An 18,980-nucleotide genomic window follows, 5' to 3' on the forward strand; every position below is an offset into this window, starting at 1 on the left:
CCGGATGACCTGCTCAAACTCAGCTCGGAAAGTAAATATTTATTGCATGTAATAAAAATTTGTGAGCGGAAAAAATTGTGTACAAGGAATTCCGATCTTTAATGTTCTTTACTTGAGAGGGGCTCCGCTCATAGTTTGTTTAATCGCAGCCATTTAAGCAGGTAATTCCGGTCTATTTCAGAATACCCACCCAAGACCACGGAACACTAGCGGTTTTCACCGAGTACAAGATTAAGTGAGGAGCCCAGAGTAATGGTCCGGCCGAAAATTGAACAGCACAAAACAAAGTCCATAACGGTCATTGCGAAAGTGGTGATTAACCTGGAAGTTGCTCACAGCAAGAGATAGTTAGGAAATATCTCCCCTGAAACAAGATGTGATAGTGTTATTACACCGCTGAAGTATAAGCTACAGTCGTTCTTCTCTTAGCGGTCGTAAAGGAAATTATCTTGCAAAGGAAATTTTCAACATGTTATCTGCCTATTTTGTTTCTTTTATTGATGTGTCATGACAACTTTTGCTTTCTGTGGACTATGTTACTCCTTCCTTGTTCTCTACACATACAGTAATCAGCCGCGTACAAGAACCTAAGTTTTTCCAAGCTTGGCTAAAAAGGTTCTTATAATGGGGCTAACAAGAAAATCAGGCTACTCAGGTTCTTAAACAGGTTCTTACTTTAAAAATAAATAAGGTGTTTGTCATTGGTGGGTGTGGCCCATTTTTGGTATTGCATGCATAATATTGTTACGTTACGAAACTGAATTCCTTTAATCCAAGCATGTTAAAGCCATTTATGAAGTTTATACATTTTACCAAGTGGTAGAGCTTGTTCTATTAAATTTGTTTATTCAGTGTTTGACTGAATTTCTTAAAATAAAAACCTATTTCAAAATTGTAGGGTAAAACAGGTTCTTATCAGTAAAAGGGGTCTAAACGGGACAATCTTAGCCTAACAGGTTCTTATACGTGGGTTTTTACCGATTACACATATCGACCGCCGCACCCGCCGCTACCGATAATGTTTTCACGGACAACATAATGTTTTAAAAGAAAACACCATCTAAAATGTCACAGTATTTAACGATTGCTTACGGGAGGCCTGAGTGTATTTTGAACTTATACTTGCTCTATCCAGCAGTTATAGATGACGGGGTTCAACAGGGGTGTAGGACAAAGGTTTCGTTGACGGTTCAGCGTAGTTAAGCAAATGTCTGTTAAATCGATCCCAATACAAACAGTGTATAAATAAAAGGGTTATTTATTCCAACACGTCACTGTAATTCTTTAATATTTCAAAAGTAACACATATCACTATAACACTAACTAAATACGGAAGCCCGCGTATTTTAACCATCTCATAACTGCGTCTGATCTGTAATTTTCCTCGTATAAAACACACCAGTCCCAATATGGGCTATTTCTTTTCTTATAAATAAGATTCACTTGAGTGTTACTTTAAAATAAAACCTGTTAAACTGCACTCATAGTAAAACTAAAGTTGTGTCACAGAACGTTCAATTCAACAAGCCTATTTAAAACATAAAATACAGTAAGAACTTGATGAAAGTCTAGACTAGCATTTTAACTAAGTTACTGAAGAAATACTTTTAGCTACTGAGTTTTTGGGCGAACTTTTCATTGTTTTGTTTGGTGTCATTTGCTGCTTCGAATAGTTCACTTTTTTAATGAAACCGAACTGTGTGTTCGTTAAATAGAATCTATTAGAAAAGTTCACTGACACCAACTGTGGTGTTGTTTTCCATGCATCCCGTCCGCATGTTTTATTACTGGAAACCTGTTTTTTGGGGCGGAATTTTATAAACTCCCATCAAACAAGAATTATTGGTTCCTGCTGGTTGCTTTTTGCTTTTTTTGTCTAACCAATTGAGATTAAACGCTTCCTGAGCCTTAGCAGCTTCGTTTGTTGTTGTCCCAGCTACTAAAGTAGCTTAGACAAAGCGATAAAAAACGACAACTGATAAGGTAGCGAAACACTAACAAACTCTCAACAAAATGGTACAGGATTGTCCGGCGACAAGAGGAGGACGAGCTTCATCGCCAAAAGGACAGGTGTGAAATGCTGACCCATAATAACCTCCTCGTGTAACCAGCTCATGTTTATAATATTAAGTCGAAAGAATCTTTGTACGATATAACTAATAGCTTAAATAAATGGATTGCCTTACCACAGGTAAGGCTAAGTTAAAAGCCAAGAAAAACGAAACTCCTAATCTTCTATTGCTAGTCTCGCCCAATAAAATCCTTTTTCATTTCATTTCGTTGTGATGATTGGTTTGTTTTATGATTATTAGTTTCTTGGCGTCACAACCAGCAGAGTGTATATTCTCGCAAACATTGTCTTAGGAATATGTCTCAGGTATTATCTTAGCCGCTTACTGAAAATTATAAATATAATTCCTAAAACATAAATAATGCCGATAGAGGTCGACAACGCCTGATATGTTTCATTTATAATTTAGGCACTTGTCAAGATTATTGTCCTTGCCTACGCAAGTCCTTAATCATACAACCGATCCTTTGCCATGTCCAATGTGCCCAGCTTCTGATATCACTCCTTGCGGTTCGTCGAGGTGGTCTATGAATCTTTCCAAAACAAGATCAAGATTATCACAGACGAGTTGTCCTCAAAGCCGAAGTGACTGACTTGGATGAGCAATCCTTGAAGGGGTTTTGACTTTTACAGTAGGGCGATGCTCTTCGACTTCTCTTTCACCGCTCCCAGCTGGAGGAACTGGTCTACAGACCCCTATCTTCTTGATCTTCTCTTGATGTTTCGTCAGGTTGATCACAGTTTTTGTTACTTTGCAGGTGTAACCTTCGGCACAGCATAACTATGGACATGGAAAAAATAATAAAGCGTTATTGTTCAGGCAAATAAACTCCTATTCTCCCAAAGCTAACAAGGTTGTTATCAGGGTTTTATTCTGAAATACCGGCCGGGAGGAGGGGGGGGGGTACTCCCTACAATGTCCTATATATACGGGGAGGCTCCGCCCGAAAGGGGTACCTCTTTCAGGGTTCAGTAAATGAAAGGGTAGGGATTTCATTAGTTGAAGTATATAAAAGGGTAGGGACGTCTTTCATTTCAGTCTTTTAAAAGACCTAAAATGGCTAACACGAGAATTTGTGGCTTTGAAAATGTCGAGGAAATTTCCTGATTTTGTGATTTATTCATAAAAGACAGTGCATTTTCCAGTAGTTAAAAGGGATGTAAAGTTCTACGTTAGGTACGTAAAAGGGGTACCATTTGTCAATGGAAGGTATACAAGAGGGTACCTTTTCTGTTAACAATTGTATACAAAAGGATAAGGGATTGGACCGCGGGGCGGAGCCTCCCCGCACGAAACTTTGTTGAGTAACCCTCTCCGGGTTGTACTCTGACATACAGGTTGTCATCTAGACTGTTGCCGGTCCTCTGTTTTTTTCCGTGAGATCGTCGAGATCGAACGCGTCTCACCGTTTATAGCGGCCATCTTGAGTCTAACCTGCCTCTCGGTACATTTGAAAATCAAGATGGCCGCCATTAAAGGTAAGACGTGCTAGATCTCCTCGATCTCACGGAAAAATGGGGACTGTGAACAGTCTAGCTGTCATCTTCATTGGGGCGCGTGTAGGGGGTCTCCCCCAACGCCTCTCATGTCCATTCAAACTCTACCCTCTCGGGTTCTCATCACAATATGAAGCTTTTTGAACACAACTGTAAGAAAAACTAGGTAACTGTGAACGTTTTTCGGTTATATGGCACGCGACTTCCAAACTGATCCTCATTCACGACCAAATAAAGCAAACTTTTTCATAGCAGAAACTAAGATGGGAGGCCTCACTTCTTAAAGACTATAATTTCCAGGGGGTTTCAAATGTTCTCCGGCTGCTTTGTGAACAGATAGAGTACAGAAAAGAATAATTTAAAACCATTGCGCTAGAATAATGTAGAAGATGGCAGGAGACCCACTTTGATAATTACACTGAAGGTAAAAATCCAGCCGTACAGTAATTGAGGTAATCTATTAATACGGTTTTTTAGCAATCTGTAGAGGCATTTACCTTTCTTGATCCAGGCTCGCACGGATGGCCCTTTGCTCCACAGTGTTTCGGGCGACTTCTACTTTTCTTTTTTGCCTTTTTAATGGACTGAAACAAACAAAAAAAAAGAGGATATAAATACAGTGGTAGCGGATGTCTTTCAGGAGAAGCCATTGCGAAACGTGGGCCCTAGGATTGCCCGACAAACGAGAGGCGGAGATTAGATCAATTATTTATGTAAAATTAAATTCTTTGTAACCTGGTTTGGAAAGCGGTACGCAGCTCAGAATCTCATGGCATAGAAAAGTAATACTCCGTTCTCTCGAAGACACGTCAAAAAAGAAGAGGGCGACTTTTTGGCACCAGCTATTCTAAGTAGTATGCTAGAACTGGTACTAAATTCCAGACACGCACAAATACCTCAGGATATAGCTTTAGAGTAGGACTTGCTATTCCTGACCTTTAAATACAGGATAAAATTATTCTTTTCAAGCAAAAATGGTACCGATTTCTAGAGCTTCAACAATCACCATTCACCACAGAAGAAGCAGGATTATTGCTTAAAGGTGTTGGAAAGAGTCTTTTTGAAACATTGGCCAAAAAGGTTTCCCTTCTCTTCCTTGCATACCGACTCAGTATTATCCACTATACCATTCATTTTTTTTGTTCTGTTGCAAATCGCCCTTTGCCGAAACGGAGTTAATCTTAAAACGCCGGTAAAAACACGATGAACTGGAACATGACCCTGGGGACATGACCCCGTAGGCTCATTCTCATATCTTGACTGATTACGCGTTTAGAAATATACCTCTGTGTCATACAGTCAGTTCTCTATTGACGGACACCTCCAAAAGACACCTCGCAAAAATGGACACCTAAAATTGGTCACTGTTTTTATTTACTCCTTTTAATTGACTCGCTATAAGATGGACATCTATCTAAGAAGGACACAAAGTGCCGGTCCCAAGGGACAGAGTTGATTGTACATGGAACATTTTCGAGCAATCTTCAGTTAAATCAGCGTTATATGATGGTGATCCATTTTTCCTCTCTCTATCTGTGAGACAATCTTAAAAAAACGTTAACAAATCCGGCCTGACACGGCACAGAGGCAAGCTGTGAGCAATTTTCGTAAGTCACTAAATAAAACAACCGGTATGCGAGTTACATTATATTTATTTACTGTGGTTGCTACTTTGCCCGGCATTTCCTTTGAGGTTTGAGGTTTATTTGTTTGTTGTGAATAGGAAGAGCCCATATCCGAAAGCTTCGAGTTTATATAATTACACATGGAATATTTCCATTTCGACTTTACTGATATCCATGAGAAAATTTCACAAGGTCACGAAACTTACAGCTCTTCTCAATAATGAAAATATATACAAATTTTGAAGGACCACTGAAGGACATTAGTTGTGACGCAGTAATGGTCAGGTCATCGACGTTTATATATACTATTTCGCCACAAAAGCCGGTTACAACGACAAACAAAACCGGTGAAGCATGATAACTCATGAAGCCGTAGCCGAAAGTCATATCGTGCAACGGAAATATTTCCTGGGGGCAAAGGAACAAGGTGTTAATCCTTGATGACTGTGCATGCGCGAAGTACTGAGAAGATAATCCGTGAAGTAGTAATGACAGGCAAACACTGGGGTGTATTCCAGGGCGATATGACAAAGGAAGCCGGCTGAATAAATGAATTACAGTGATATTGCCTGGTTAAGAGAATTGAACAGGCTAGGACCAAGCCACCAAGGAAAGGAAAAGCCAAACGGAATGCACTTAAAAGTGGCATATCACCACCTACTTTAATGTTTAATATGATCAACTATCGTCATCATTTTCCTTACCGGATGTAGTTAGATGAATTAAAATAAGATTATTAGAACTGTTTAAACATATGCCGTTCAAACAACGCTGCCAAAGAGTAAATTGCTAAAGTAGTTAGAAACGAACATGTGAAATGTCAAAGTTAAGTTTACTAAAAGATTGAACCATTCTCTGAGAGAAAGTACTATTGTAGTTACTATACTATAAAAAGTGTCACCCTTGCACTGCTAAAAGAAAAGAACCATTTAGTTAAAACGACTTTAAAAAAATAGGTATTTAGAATTTCTTTTCTTTCTGCCAATTTTCACGCCCTCATTTGTTTCTAGGAAACTTAATTTGAAAAGATAATATTTCTTCCACGTCTAGTCACGTTTTGGCAACATTCCCTTCAGTCTCTTTTCCTTCAAACCGGCGGCAACGTAAACCATTCATTTTTGAACATTGCGGCGCGGGTGCTTCTGAATAAAGTGAAGTATCCTTTTTGACTCTTCTGCGGGTTTCGAAAATTGATCCCCCTTGAATACTTTAATACCACTGAAAAATTTTTCATGTGATAATGAACGAGCGAAAGTGGGATCCTTAATGCGAAACTCCTCACAAGTTAAACAAAACATTTCTATGGAACCGTGAAGTCTTATATGAGGATCTTATCAGATAATTATCTATGATCTACATGTATATCTTTCTAGTAAGGTTGTTTCCTGTAGTAATCAGGTTGTAGCACAAACTGTGTTAACACATGGATTAAACAAATGGTACCGTTAACCACCCGGTAATGACAAAGGAGTTTTTGCTTAGACCGTCTACATTGACTGAATTGTAAAAGACTAGAACGTGTTGGTATTTCCGCGCCAAATATTAATTGAGAAACGTTATACAGTATGTTAACAGTTACTTGGTTTTATCAGAGTACGTGCATGAATTCATGTGGCCGATCTCTTGATACCCTTATGCTCATCGTCTGAAAATTTAGTGTCCTTGTTAAGTATCTATTTTTTTTGGCGCCAGAGCTTTTTTTTCTCGATATGACCTTGTAGAGTACAGAATGAATAGGAAAAGAGTTCCGGAAATTTAGCTATAGATTAAATTTTTTGCTTAAGACAAGAAAAGCGAAAAAAGTAGCAGTTAGAATAAAGCAAGAACTGACATAGTTGTCAGTTCATTGTCATCGAAATTCAGTCAATCTGATTATATACGATTTTTAAATGCAGCTAAAATAACCTAAGCAGACTAGGCGATTTTATCGTTAAGCTGAGTCACATGCGACCGGGTTCTGTTATATAATTTATACGAGTGTATGTGTGGCCTAAAAGTGTGCGATTCGTTCTTTCCGACTTTGAAGGGTCTAAGTGAAAAACGTGAAAGAGCCCTTTCGCTTCCCAAGGGAAATTTTCCAAGTTCCTAGCACTTGGCCAGTGACAAATACAAACCCCAGCAAAAAAGACAGTTAATTATTTTTGCGAAAATCAAGCCAAATCTATATGTAGTATCCATAATTTACTTAGTATTAGGCAGATATAACAAGAAATTTCCATTTTCTTCCAATGTGTAGATTTTTGTGCATATTTGGTATTTCTCTTCGCACTAAAATGAGTTGCTGTTGAGAAGTTTTTGTTCGTTCTTATTCTGAACTTTGTTTTCGGGTCTTAAAACAGTTTCAGTTTTTGCAGTTTTCAAGGTACTTGCATTTGACAGGAATTTCAGATTGAGACAAGTAATTGCTCGTAAGTTAGACCTGGACTGCCACGAGAAGACATAACAGACTACCACAATTTCTACCTTTTTATTTAATTCTATTTCAGCCGTGTACATTTTCATTTTTTATCCAATCACTGGTTCATGCTCTTGGAGGTCATTTTGTTCCGGTTTGGTGTAAAACGACCAGCAGTTCGGAAGGGATCAGATTCTTCCCATCCTTGTATGTCATATTCCGATAATTTAGCAACCATTAACCTGCTTAGCGATATTATATTCCTGTCTAAGAAGGAGATGAGCTTTTCCTTAATATCGTCATTGGACCACAGGCAATGACACGCCACATCGCTAAAACCATCAAACTAAAGAGTTGACCTGTTTACATACCCTGGCATTTACAGCATCAAGCAAGAGTAAAACTACCAACATCATGCTGAGAAGTTTTATCCAGTTAGTTCTTGAAGTCGTCATGTTTATATCTTTAATATTCACTGTATAAAAATAAACAGAGAAGGAGATAAGCAGGGAAATTCTTCCTGTAAACGTGAATAATCTGCCAAACGAGTAATTAAGAGCTAATAGCGTAAGTAGAAGGCGTTAAAGCCAAGTATAGCTGCATCAACAAAACTCTTAAAACGCAATCAGTGTTACTAAGAAAAGCCGTCCCTATCGGCTACCCTCAAAAATTGATTGGAAAGACTTGTTTAACAAGATTGGTGCTTCAATTAAGTCATTTTGCTTCGTAATCACTCTGTCCCTTACAGCTGCCTGTCAAACTGTAAAATGTCTGTATAATCTTCGGGAAGAAGACATGACAGTTTACAATTTACCACTGCGTAGCTCAGAACATAAAAACAAAATGAGTGCTACTCCAAATTTAGTCAAAGTTGGAAAATATACGAGCCATTAATTTAGAACATAAATATGTTACCTTCACAAAGTTATTTTTGTCTCAATCCCTTTCTCGAGGTAAGTAACACTGAATTTCAAGGTTGTAATATTGACCAAATGTAGGATTGACCGAAAAGCTTGCAATGGCAATGTAGAAGTCTTTCGACCTTTTAAAGGCCTGTTCTCGGTGGGGGTGTCGATTGTTTAAAACTGATCCAACCAAAACTCTTTCAAAAACCGGAAATGCGTTTAGAACGCTGTCTTCGTAAGTAGCCGCTTTGAAGTCAGAGGAAATGGATTTTTAAAAGGCCCGTGGGGAGTTACTAAAGTTTTCATTCTCACAGATTGAATAAAATACAATATTTTATATGTTTTGCTTTTATAGTTTAAAACTTGACAGTATTTTCTCTTGGAATCCTAAATTAAACTGCAGCGTGACGATCATCATTTTCTAGACACTTCGCTCAAAGGTAATTCTCCAATTACAGGTCTCTCGTGGTAGTGAGATCAGCATCTTTAATGTGTCATCCAAACCCCACCCCCCGACACTGGTTTAGATACAAAAACAAATGTTCGCTAGAAAGTAGAGGATGATGGATTTTTAAAAGGCATCGATATTTTGTGGACAGTTCCAAGCAGTTGCACAAAGGACTGCCATATCAGCTTAGTTATTTCACATTTATTTAACCTTTATTTGTCTGCTCTCTCTAGAGACTATAATGATCAATTATTTTTTCATCAGCCAGCAATTTATTTTAAAGATATTGTCAATGAGATATTCTTTGGTCCGTCTTGAAATTATCTGGAGGTAAGTGAGAAGCAAAGCTAATGAAAGTCCAAAAAACTGATCGGATTTGACGACCACAATCTTACTTGATGACGAGGCCGTGCGTCACACCTATGTTCGGGTGGAGTTGCCCTTTTACGATCTTCCCTCTAAAGCTTAAAACACGACTCTGCCCTAAAATGATTGCTTTAACTGCCCAAACTTCTGCAACGTATACAGCCCGTGGATGCGTGGTATCATAATAAGATCAGGATATAAATGAGTAATCCAGGGTAATCTCTGGCAAAGGAAATCTACTGAGTGTTTTGCATGAGGCCGTTAGTTCGTTAATTTTCACCTCACTCACTGACCATCTATATGACGGATGCTGCTACCGGCTCTCCTGGAGCAAAGAAACTGGTTATCAAGCTCCCACTAAGAAGGCGTGGATGAGGTTTTGAACAAGAGCTGGCGGCTTTTTACCTTCGAAAGGACTGAAAACCTATACGTATTAAGCAACAAAGCAGATTTTAACAGTCATTTATTATTTGTCGGCAACAGCTTAGTAGGCCGGAAATTTGTGAAATTCTAAACATGAATGTTGAGAATTTTTCTTCGACTGTATCCAAGATCAATATTTGGTAAAGCAACAAATCCTTGAAATTGACGGTGAATCGGGATTATTAAGTTGGCAAGAGGGACTAAATAAATTAAAGTAAGGGCACAGAATTTCCCAGGGGCAATCCAACGACGGTTTCCTCCTAAATGCTCTGAAAACACTTTTTAGGCTATCCAGAGTACTTTTAGATCTCTAGAAATGTACTCTAAGTGGCGCTAAGAAATTTACGGGTCATCCTAGGGTAACTTGAGTCTTTTCGAAATTACAAGGGCCTCAGTATTATTTTCCCGAAAATTTTAGCTACAATTTCAAGTTTTACGAAAGTGATAGTTTTTTCTGATTCCTCTCTGCATAGCATTTTCGATTCCGAAAATTTTAGGTTTCCTTTCTCTATAAAAAATAGCCCAACCTGGGGAGTGAAATGCGAAAAATTAGAATTAGATTTTAGAAAATCTTAGGGACTTCGAAAATCGTACATGAATGGAAGGGTCATCTAGAAATTTTTAGCCCTCCTCAAGCTGTACTAAACTCTAGGCAATTTTTTCTTCTCGGAACAGATATTTCACAGAACAGTCGTTGGGTGCCCCTGATTTCCAGGTGATTATCGTACATTGTACCACTAACTCCGATGCGAAGCCACCAGGAAATCAGACTACGAATTACGACCAACGTATTTTCATAAACCAGGGACTTCGAAAATCGTACATGAATGGAAGGGTCATCTAGAAATTTTTAGCCCTCCTCAAACTGTACAAAACTCTAGGCAATTTTTTCTTCTCCGAACAGATATTTCACAGAACAGTCGTTGGGTGCCCCTGATTTCCAGGTGATTATTGTACCACTAACTCCGATGCGAAGCCACCAGGTAATCAGACTGCGAATTACGACCAACGTATCTTCATAAACCACCAAGAAAATAGTTAAATAATGAAAATGCGGCAACGTTCTCGTAGCCGTAACCTTTAGCTTCAAGTTTGTCATTGAGGTCAAAGATAAAGTCAAACCTTTAGACGATAGAGTTACCCGAGCGGTATGGTATTTCTAATGACTCTTTGAACAATGAATATGACTTTATATGCCTTTGGTGGTTTCGTTTGCTCTATAAGTGTCTTGATTGTCGTAGTAATTCATAAATGCTTGAGGAGTGTCAGATGCCGGTGGTGCAGTGATAATCGTCCACGGCGAAACTAGAATTAAATCGCTAGTTGAAACCAATCTTAGCCGGGTGACAACCATTTAAGAGTTACAGCGATTTTATAATGCTGCCAAATTCAGCAATTAAAATGGCTGAGCAAGACGACGAGCATCTCATCTCTTTCATATGGGAGACTCCCGATCCCCTCTCCCTCCCCGACTTCCTTCACGATTACATAAATTTTCAGGATTACATTAAATGGTCGATGTGTCTAGCCTATAGTTGCAGATGGCACAACGTGCAAGAGGGATAACACTAAGTAGCTATTTGAGGCTTGAAAAGAAAATAGTGGCAAAAAGAGTATATTTAGCAATTATTCACCAAAGTCGGGGTGAATGGTGTCGCGAAAAGACTAGCCTGCCGGTTTATTCCTGCTTACCTCTCTTTGCGAGGTACCCACCATCTAAACGCGTGGAACAGGCTACATATTGACGAGGTAAATACCAACCACTTTCAATTTCACAGAAACTTAGGTGAATAATTGTTTTAGTAGATATCACAAAAGCTTAATAACAGGCGGATAACTAGCAATATTAAAAATTGAATCATTGGATAATGGAACTCTAGAGATCTGATTGATTTAGCCATAATTGTAAATGAGCTATTATACCATGCTCTCCAAATATGATAACTGTAACTGTACGCGTCTGACAAGCTGAAAATCAGTTGTTTTTACAAATAAAGTCGGGAAGAATTCTAGATATTTTGTGCGTGTTTTTAATAAAACAATTATTTCACTCGCGCTTGTAAGATATGAGATGATTATAGCCAATTCATATCCAACGTGCACTCGTGGAAAAATTGTTAATTATTTTTCTAAAATGCAAGCTTGGGAACGCCTATCATGAGCGCACACATTCACATGTTAACTCATGTGATCAAATGAGAACGAAACGAACTACTTCCAATTTTCCCCGATCCGGTACTCTGTAATTAGCGAAAAAAGTGCAGTTCCTATCGTTTCTCTTCGGCAGCTCGGAGGTGAAAAGTACTTTGCTATTAACCTCTTAGTTAGTCAATCAGTGCACGCGAAAAACACTGTTCACTTGTGTGGTATAAGCTCGACAGGAATTTCTGACAAACGTGCTCGTACATATCCGTTCTATTGTAATGCTTTGCAAACTCTGTAAGTATTTACAATTGCCGGCGGTCCTCAATACAAATAACATACGACGAAAACTGAAGTTCAAAACGTCTGGTCTAGCCGCCCTATCCCAAGAGACTGAGAAGCTCTTCAAACTTACTCGTAGGGTCGTGCAATTAGCCAATAATATATCTCATTCATTTCAAAATCAGGTGTTTTTCCGCATCATTTGTTTTCGACCAAACCAAAGGATGTTCCAACGTAACCCCTTATCGGATACTCATTTTAAAACTTTGTTCTCAAGTCCATAGCTGTTCCTGCACGCTAAAACAGCTCTCTCCAAAAGGAGCTTAAGCTTATTTAGGGCGCTCTCTTTAGTGGCTTAGCTCATAATCCCCACCCCCACTTTCTCCATAGAAACAAAATATCGTCTCTAAATATACTCTGCTAGCTCCAGGGCATGGGGAAAGAAATGGCATGGGGCTATGCTGAGGGATTTGAACGATTTAATTGAAAAGAACAATTTGAGCTACTGGGGAATTGAGGGTGATTTCCCTGATGCTGAAAATAGAGAAACTTTTCATTAAAGCAATAGCCATCAAACTCATAAATTTTACACCCCTTCAAATACCCTTCGTTTAGTTGATTGGTTATAGACTGAAGGAAGATGTTTTAGTCAGACTAAATAACCATTATGAAGCATTTGCGTGAGGTTAGCCTCAAGAGCGGAGTTCAAAGTCTCGAGTTTATTCATTAGATCCGACTTTGCATTACACAAAACTCAATACAATCAGATAGATTACCTTTTTATTATTACAATATGTACCACAGTGTCATTAGAAAAGTGGAAAAACGAGCTCTTCCAGATCGTAATGGCTTTAATGGATAACAAGATTGTTTGTACCTGTATTGCTGAAATTCAGTTTACGCCCTTCAACTGGAAATGATATTATTTCTGATCATTCAATATTCTTTCACGCGAACAGATGCATTTCAAAAGGCGGTGGCAGACGGAACTCTTTCGACTTTACATAAATGTATTTCGTTTTAATCTGATCCAGTTTATTTTGCCCATCCAGACGCCAGTTTTCTTTTGTGCTGTTAATTAATTTCTCAATTACAAGTGATAGGATTGCTAAAATTGAGTGACCTAGCTATTTAGGGGCATAAAAGATCAGAGACTACGGCCTAAACCTGTGATTGAAATAAAGAGTCATTGTGCATTGTCGTTAATGTTGTTGCTCTTTCTTTCTTAAAAGCGTAGGGGACGATAGTCAGCAAGTTTTTTGTTGGTTCTCTCCCTTGCTCAGAGAGGTTTTTCTCTGGGTACTCCGGTTTTCCCCTCTCCTCAAAAACCAACACTTCCAAACTCCAAATCGATCTGGAACGCACGGACACGTTTAAATGAGTTCATATGAACTCTTAAGTGCTTCGTTGGTAAAAACGCAATTTACAAATTTTTTTACAATTTACAAGAGAGAGTTCAGAAATCGTGTCTGGTCTACTTTGCTGGAGGGCGTCAGCCACCCGTGTATTTGGCATCTTTCACCCATCCTTTATTTCTCCGATACTCTAATGCTTCATCCGATACTGCGATAATGAAAGGATTAGAAGCTACTGCCCCGACCGAGCATTTAGATGTCATAATTATCACCTTTTTAACAAAAGGGAAGGAGACTAGAAGGCGATTCCATCCTTTAGACCTGCTTGAAGGTCTTTAAGGCCCGATATCCACTAACAAATTCTCCAGACCGATCTCCATACATTTTGCTAAAGAATTACTTGAGAGAGTTTGATAAAAGATCAAAACATTAATAATTAGCTTTGGTGATCATTTTATAAGTTCTCATAATCTTTTTCCTCAATGATGTATTGATTACGTTAGGAGAAAATGGAAGTTCGTCAGATTATTGTAAGGCCCTAAGGCAAATTATTTTGTGACATTTCCATACTATGGGAACCCCAAAATTAAGACAATTGAAGAAAAGGCCAAAAATAAATTCAACTTTTTGTCGTCTCTTTAGGGTGCCTAGGGGCGTTTAAGTGATCGATAATTCGTTTTGACAACTGGATAACTTCACCCAGAATTTTGTTTTTTTTGTTCTTTTCTCTCCTTAAAAATTAGAATAGCAATCTACTACTCATTAAAACAGTAGGTATTGCATGGAAATAGTATCTCCCAAACTGAATATTGTAAATATGTTCGAAAGAGGACTTCGATAGAACGTACCCCTATTATAAAAACGTTAAAAATCCAGTTCTTTGCAAATTCCTTATTCCAAAGTGTTCCACTTTAATGAATCAACTTGCTACCCCCTCTTTTTATTCCTTTGGTGAAACCCAGACCTTGACTGAAGAAACCGAAAGTGATAATGACCTCCAGACGGCTAAAAAAATGTTAGAATGCTCAGACAAATTACACGTGTTGGAAGGTCAGCGCATTGTATTGTCACCCCAAATTAACTTATATGCTTTGCTAATAAATATACTTGTATAATCCGATATAACAAAGATAGTAGGTGATCACGTAAACCAGTAACATCAAGATTCTTTACAATTTCAACCCATAATTACTATAAATTTATTTTCTGTATGTAAAATTTTTCTTTGAAAACAAATTTCCAAAGTCGTCCTTTAAACGTAAAATGAACTTGTATCTTCTCAGACATTCGTGATGAATGTTTCCAAAGTTCGTCGGTTTTACAAGGTTTCCACACGATATAAAACGTGACCAAAGCACGATTGGCTTTGAATACGTGCATTTGAGTGAAAAGGCGAGAATAATGAAAGACATGTACCAGACTGAAGTAATTATTCCATCTTCCTTCGATCATGTTTGATGTCTTATGATCAAACAAAAAGCGAAATGAAAAATACGGTCCAACGGTCATAAAAGCTTTTGTCCGGTTTGTCTTCTCAGGAGATAGTAGTTGCATTTTATAAACCGAGTTTTTGCTGTTGAAAATCATTCACCTTTTTACAGCCGGATGCCAATGCGAAAATGGTTAAGTCTGTGGCGTTTAACTCAGGTGTCCTTACAAACACAGTCCTGAACACTCACCGTGATGTCCATTGCCAAGGTCGGCAGTGACAAAATCCAGAGTGCTCGAGAAATACTGTATACGTGTAAATTTGCACAATTGAAAAAAAAAAGGCAATGTTGCTACCAACGAAATTGCTAATGCGAGCGACGTCTTTCAATGATAACAGTCTTATTTAGGGGTGTTGCTGGGGTGTGTAAGCCAAATATAACGTACTGTTCTGTTAATGCGAAATGGAGATTCTAAAACGGGTGGTTTAATTTCACCGCGCACGTGAAGCAAAGGCGTAGGCCAGCACTATCATGGTATTTAGAAAGTCAATAAGCGGCCCTTAGCATTTGACAAGAACTTGTTTCCTTTTAATAAGAAAAAACAGCTGATTAACCACACAAGCAGGCACCGATTAGTTTGAATTATAAACAAAGCAGGAATACCGCAATCGCCGCCACATAGCAAATCTGACAAGAATTGAAGAAAGGATTTTGTTAGCATCTAATTTCTGAAGTTATACCATAAGCTATCCAAAAAGGGTATTCTCCAATACGGTTTAATTTAGTTTAATTTAGTCCGCAAATGAGCTACTAAACCCATAAAAAGAGTACAGCTGGCTAAAACGGAAAACTTAAAGCAGTGAGAAATACCTCACAAAGAAGTCAACACTTCGATGCTCAACAAACTCCACCACTGAGAATCGAAAGTAATAGCACTCTAACCTGTGTTTTAACGTGAAAATAGCTTTCCTTCTTCTTTGCCGGTTTCTATGTGCAATGTGACCCAATGAAGCTTGGACGCAAATGAACCGAAGTGTGATAAAAGCTGGTTATTCATCTTGAAACCGCTGACTAATTAACCCCATGCAGCGATGCGGTATTGCGTTGAATAGGTGAACTAATGACTTTTCGTGCCCTAACTGGTCAGTTACCCGGGGGGGGGACTCCGCATATGAAAGGGGTGGGGATGCTCGTCGGAAATTTTGAATTAATCCCCTAAAGGAGACCGATCTGGGCGTGGCCCAAGCTTCTTTTGAACCCTAAAAGAGACCATGTTAAAACACAGACAAAATATATATTTTTATATTTTTTCGCGTGCAACCCTAAACCAGACCTTCACGGCTAAATATGATGGCTCACCCTAAGTGAGACCAAAATCCGAAATTTACACCCCTATGCAAGACGACGAGCATCCCCACCCCTTTCATATGCGGAGTCCCCCCGGGAAATGATTGTCTAAGTCTTTGCATTTGCTTTTCTTTACCTAATCCTCAGATAATTTTAAGTATAATAATCGAAAGTGAATCTCATATAAAACCCTCAGCTATCTCAGTGCGGAACTGTTAAGTTTTGGTGATATTTTACTCGTACGTTTAGCGCCGTTTACTCATGTTAGTACGCTGTTACCCCCGGGGGAGGGAGGGGAGTCTACAACGGGAGTTTGGGTAGAAGTACCCTGCTCAAGACAAGAATTGCGATACCGGTGCAGCGCTTTAACAAATTGAGCTTTCTAGCCAAAATGGTCAAATTGTATAGTCTATTTAAGACTCCAGACCCTGAAAACCATACCCTGAGAAGCGGCACATACCCGTTTAGGACAAATGAGGGAGTGTCCCCAGGGGGGTGTTACCTTCGCTTCTAAAAGTGAAATCATAAGGAGTTCAAAACGATTTTCTCTTGGTAACAAGTTTTAAAAATGACGTTCAGTCGGATTGAGGGCCTACAAACGCGAAAGATATCACAATTTAGTGCTGTGATGTTGACATGTTTTTCGATACTCTATCATTACGTAATTAAATTCTGTTAATTTAACACGACGTTTTCTTGCGCAACTTTGATCAGATCAGTAGAAGAGAACAAAGCTTAAAGCGATCTGCGACCATGTGCTAACAGTCAGTTTTGAAGTCGGTTTTCCTTTCCGTGAGGTGTTTTGACGTCATGTTTTTAGTACTTCCTAATTCCTTCAATACAGTGATTTGAGAGTAAAAGTATTTAGAAATCAAAGTCAGGTTTCGTTGATTCGTGTGTGATTGGCACGCGCGGGATTAAGTCAGCCACAAAAATACATTTTCTTCCGGGGGTGTCGAGGTGCAGCTGATCTCCTTAACCCCGATACAGAGACTACATATGTCGCTTATGGTTTGTGCGTACGAAATCAGTATACAAATAAAATTAACGAACGTCATACTATGCCTGAATTCCAACATCTTTCACGCAGTTTAAAGCAAGCTTAATTACCATATCCCTTTTGCTCTGACAAGCGCTGGAGCCAGTGGCATCGAATCTAGTGATAATTGTCTAATAAGGTCTCTTTTAGGAGTAAATCAGAGCTCAAGCCACGCCCTGAAAGGTTTCCGGGATTTTAATTCTGTTTCCGGTAGCAAGTTTCTGATCTCCGCGTGAGATCGTTGAGAAAGTGGACAAAACAAACAAACAAACAAAGAAGAGGAGGGAGGGGAGGGGAGAAGAGGAACGAGAAAGTTTTCCTTTTTTCTCTGTCCCCTTTATCCTTCTTCCCCTTCCTTCGCTCTGTTTCCAACTTTGTCAACGAACCCCAATGGCGGATCCGAGGGGTCGAAGGAATCGGGGCTCCTCTACTTATATCCGTCACCCAAAGCCGACAAAGCCAACTGCAATGAAACTGAAACAATAACCACTTAATAATGGTCCTGAATACTCGCATGAAACTCTCATGTCCTAGCTTAAAAGTTATATTTGTTTTCAACTGTGCGGTTTATTTTCGTCAATTTATTAAATTTCGATAAAGTTATTTTATTACAAAGTGACCAAAGTACAAGGGACGATTGATTGTTACGAATAGAATATCACATAGACTGTAATAAAAAGCAATGTGTAACAAAATGGAAGGATAGAAATTATTGTAACTTGCTGGTCTACAATTTAACCAAAAAATATCAGCGGGCATGATTTCCTCGATGAACAGCGGTACACCCCAAGGGATTGCTGTCACGCAAACATAGTAGAAACAGGAGGCGGCAATTTGCATACGGACATATCCATGTATGAGACGCTGAAAACTCGGACGTTTCTACGTTCTAGCTTCACACGAGGCTTTATTCTCTTTGCCAGAGATATGCAAAAAGATAAATGTGTTGGTAGATACGGAGTACAAGAGAAGACAGCGAGATTTATCGCTTCAACAGAAGGCAGAAGTTTAAGAATGTACCACCTTAGACGAAACGATCTTGGTGAATAGTTCTCAAACTTGAACACTTTGGAAATTCAGGAATATCAAAAATAGGCTGACTGGCATAAGGTTAGTGCTTTTTTTCTACGTATATGTTGTATTTCATGGCTGCCAAATTTGAAATTCTCACCCGTTACTCTTTGCGCTTTGCGCTGCTTCGCGCTTTACTGTAGAAGGTGAAATGATTGTGAGTAATTGTATTACAGATTACAATCGTTTGATAGTTAAGAGTTAAAATCATATACTGGTTGCTCGTTTATTTTTGCTGTGTTAAAAGGGTTGTATTCATTTTACGAATTCGATATTCACGCATATCACTTTAGCATGCATCGAATCCTCCAGTGCCTGATAAGTCACGAGAAGGATTGCGTGACGACACAAATAACGCTGGCTGCATAGTCAAATTCCAACTTTGATAAAATTAATGTTTGATCTCTGTTTATTGAGAAACCAGCACTCTACACTATGGGCAATTATCTGGGTGCACAAATATTTCTGCTCTTGAAGAAGCCATGTCAAATTTGGGGAAAAAAAACATGGCTAGGTGTTGGGGTAAGTCAAAGGGGGCAAAGAGATGCATTAAACTGACAGAGCGAACTACAAACAAACAAATA

At 38.8% G+C, this 18,980-nt stretch overlaps 1 protein-coding gene across 2 annotated transcripts; it reads right to left on the minus strand.

Annotated features, from left to right (window-relative positions):
• Positions 1 to 1,242: 1,242 nt before the first annotated feature.
• Positions 1,243 to 16,007, minus strand: LOC140923079 (uncharacterized). Of its 2 annotated transcripts, none has more exons than XM_073373142.1 (4): positions 15,882 to 16,007; positions 7,960 to 8,063; positions 4,066 to 4,152; positions 1,243 to 2,852 (listed from the first exon to the last, which is right to left on the minus strand). In XM_073373142.1, exons 2-4 carry the CDS (start codon positions 8,041 to 8,043, stop codon positions 2,646 to 2,648), a joined length of 378 nt encoding a protein of 125 aa, XP_073229243.1. In that variant the 5' UTR covers positions 8,044 to 8,063; positions 15,882 to 16,007; the 3' UTR covers positions 1,243 to 2,645. The 2 variants fall into 2 exon arrangements, with proteins under 2 accessions (XP_073229243.1, XP_073229242.1); XM_073373141.1 differs by lacking the exon at positions 15,882 to 16,007 and adding an exon at positions 8,504 to 8,662.
• Positions 16,008 to 18,980: the final 2,973 nt, after the last annotated feature.

The sequence above is a fragment of the Porites lutea genome, chromosome 13, assembly GCF_958299795.1.
Source record: "Porites lutea chromosome 13, jaPorLute2.1, whole genome shotgun sequence".
NCBI classification, from domain to species: Eukaryota; Metazoa; Cnidaria; class Anthozoa; order Scleractinia; family Poritidae; genus Porites; species Porites lutea.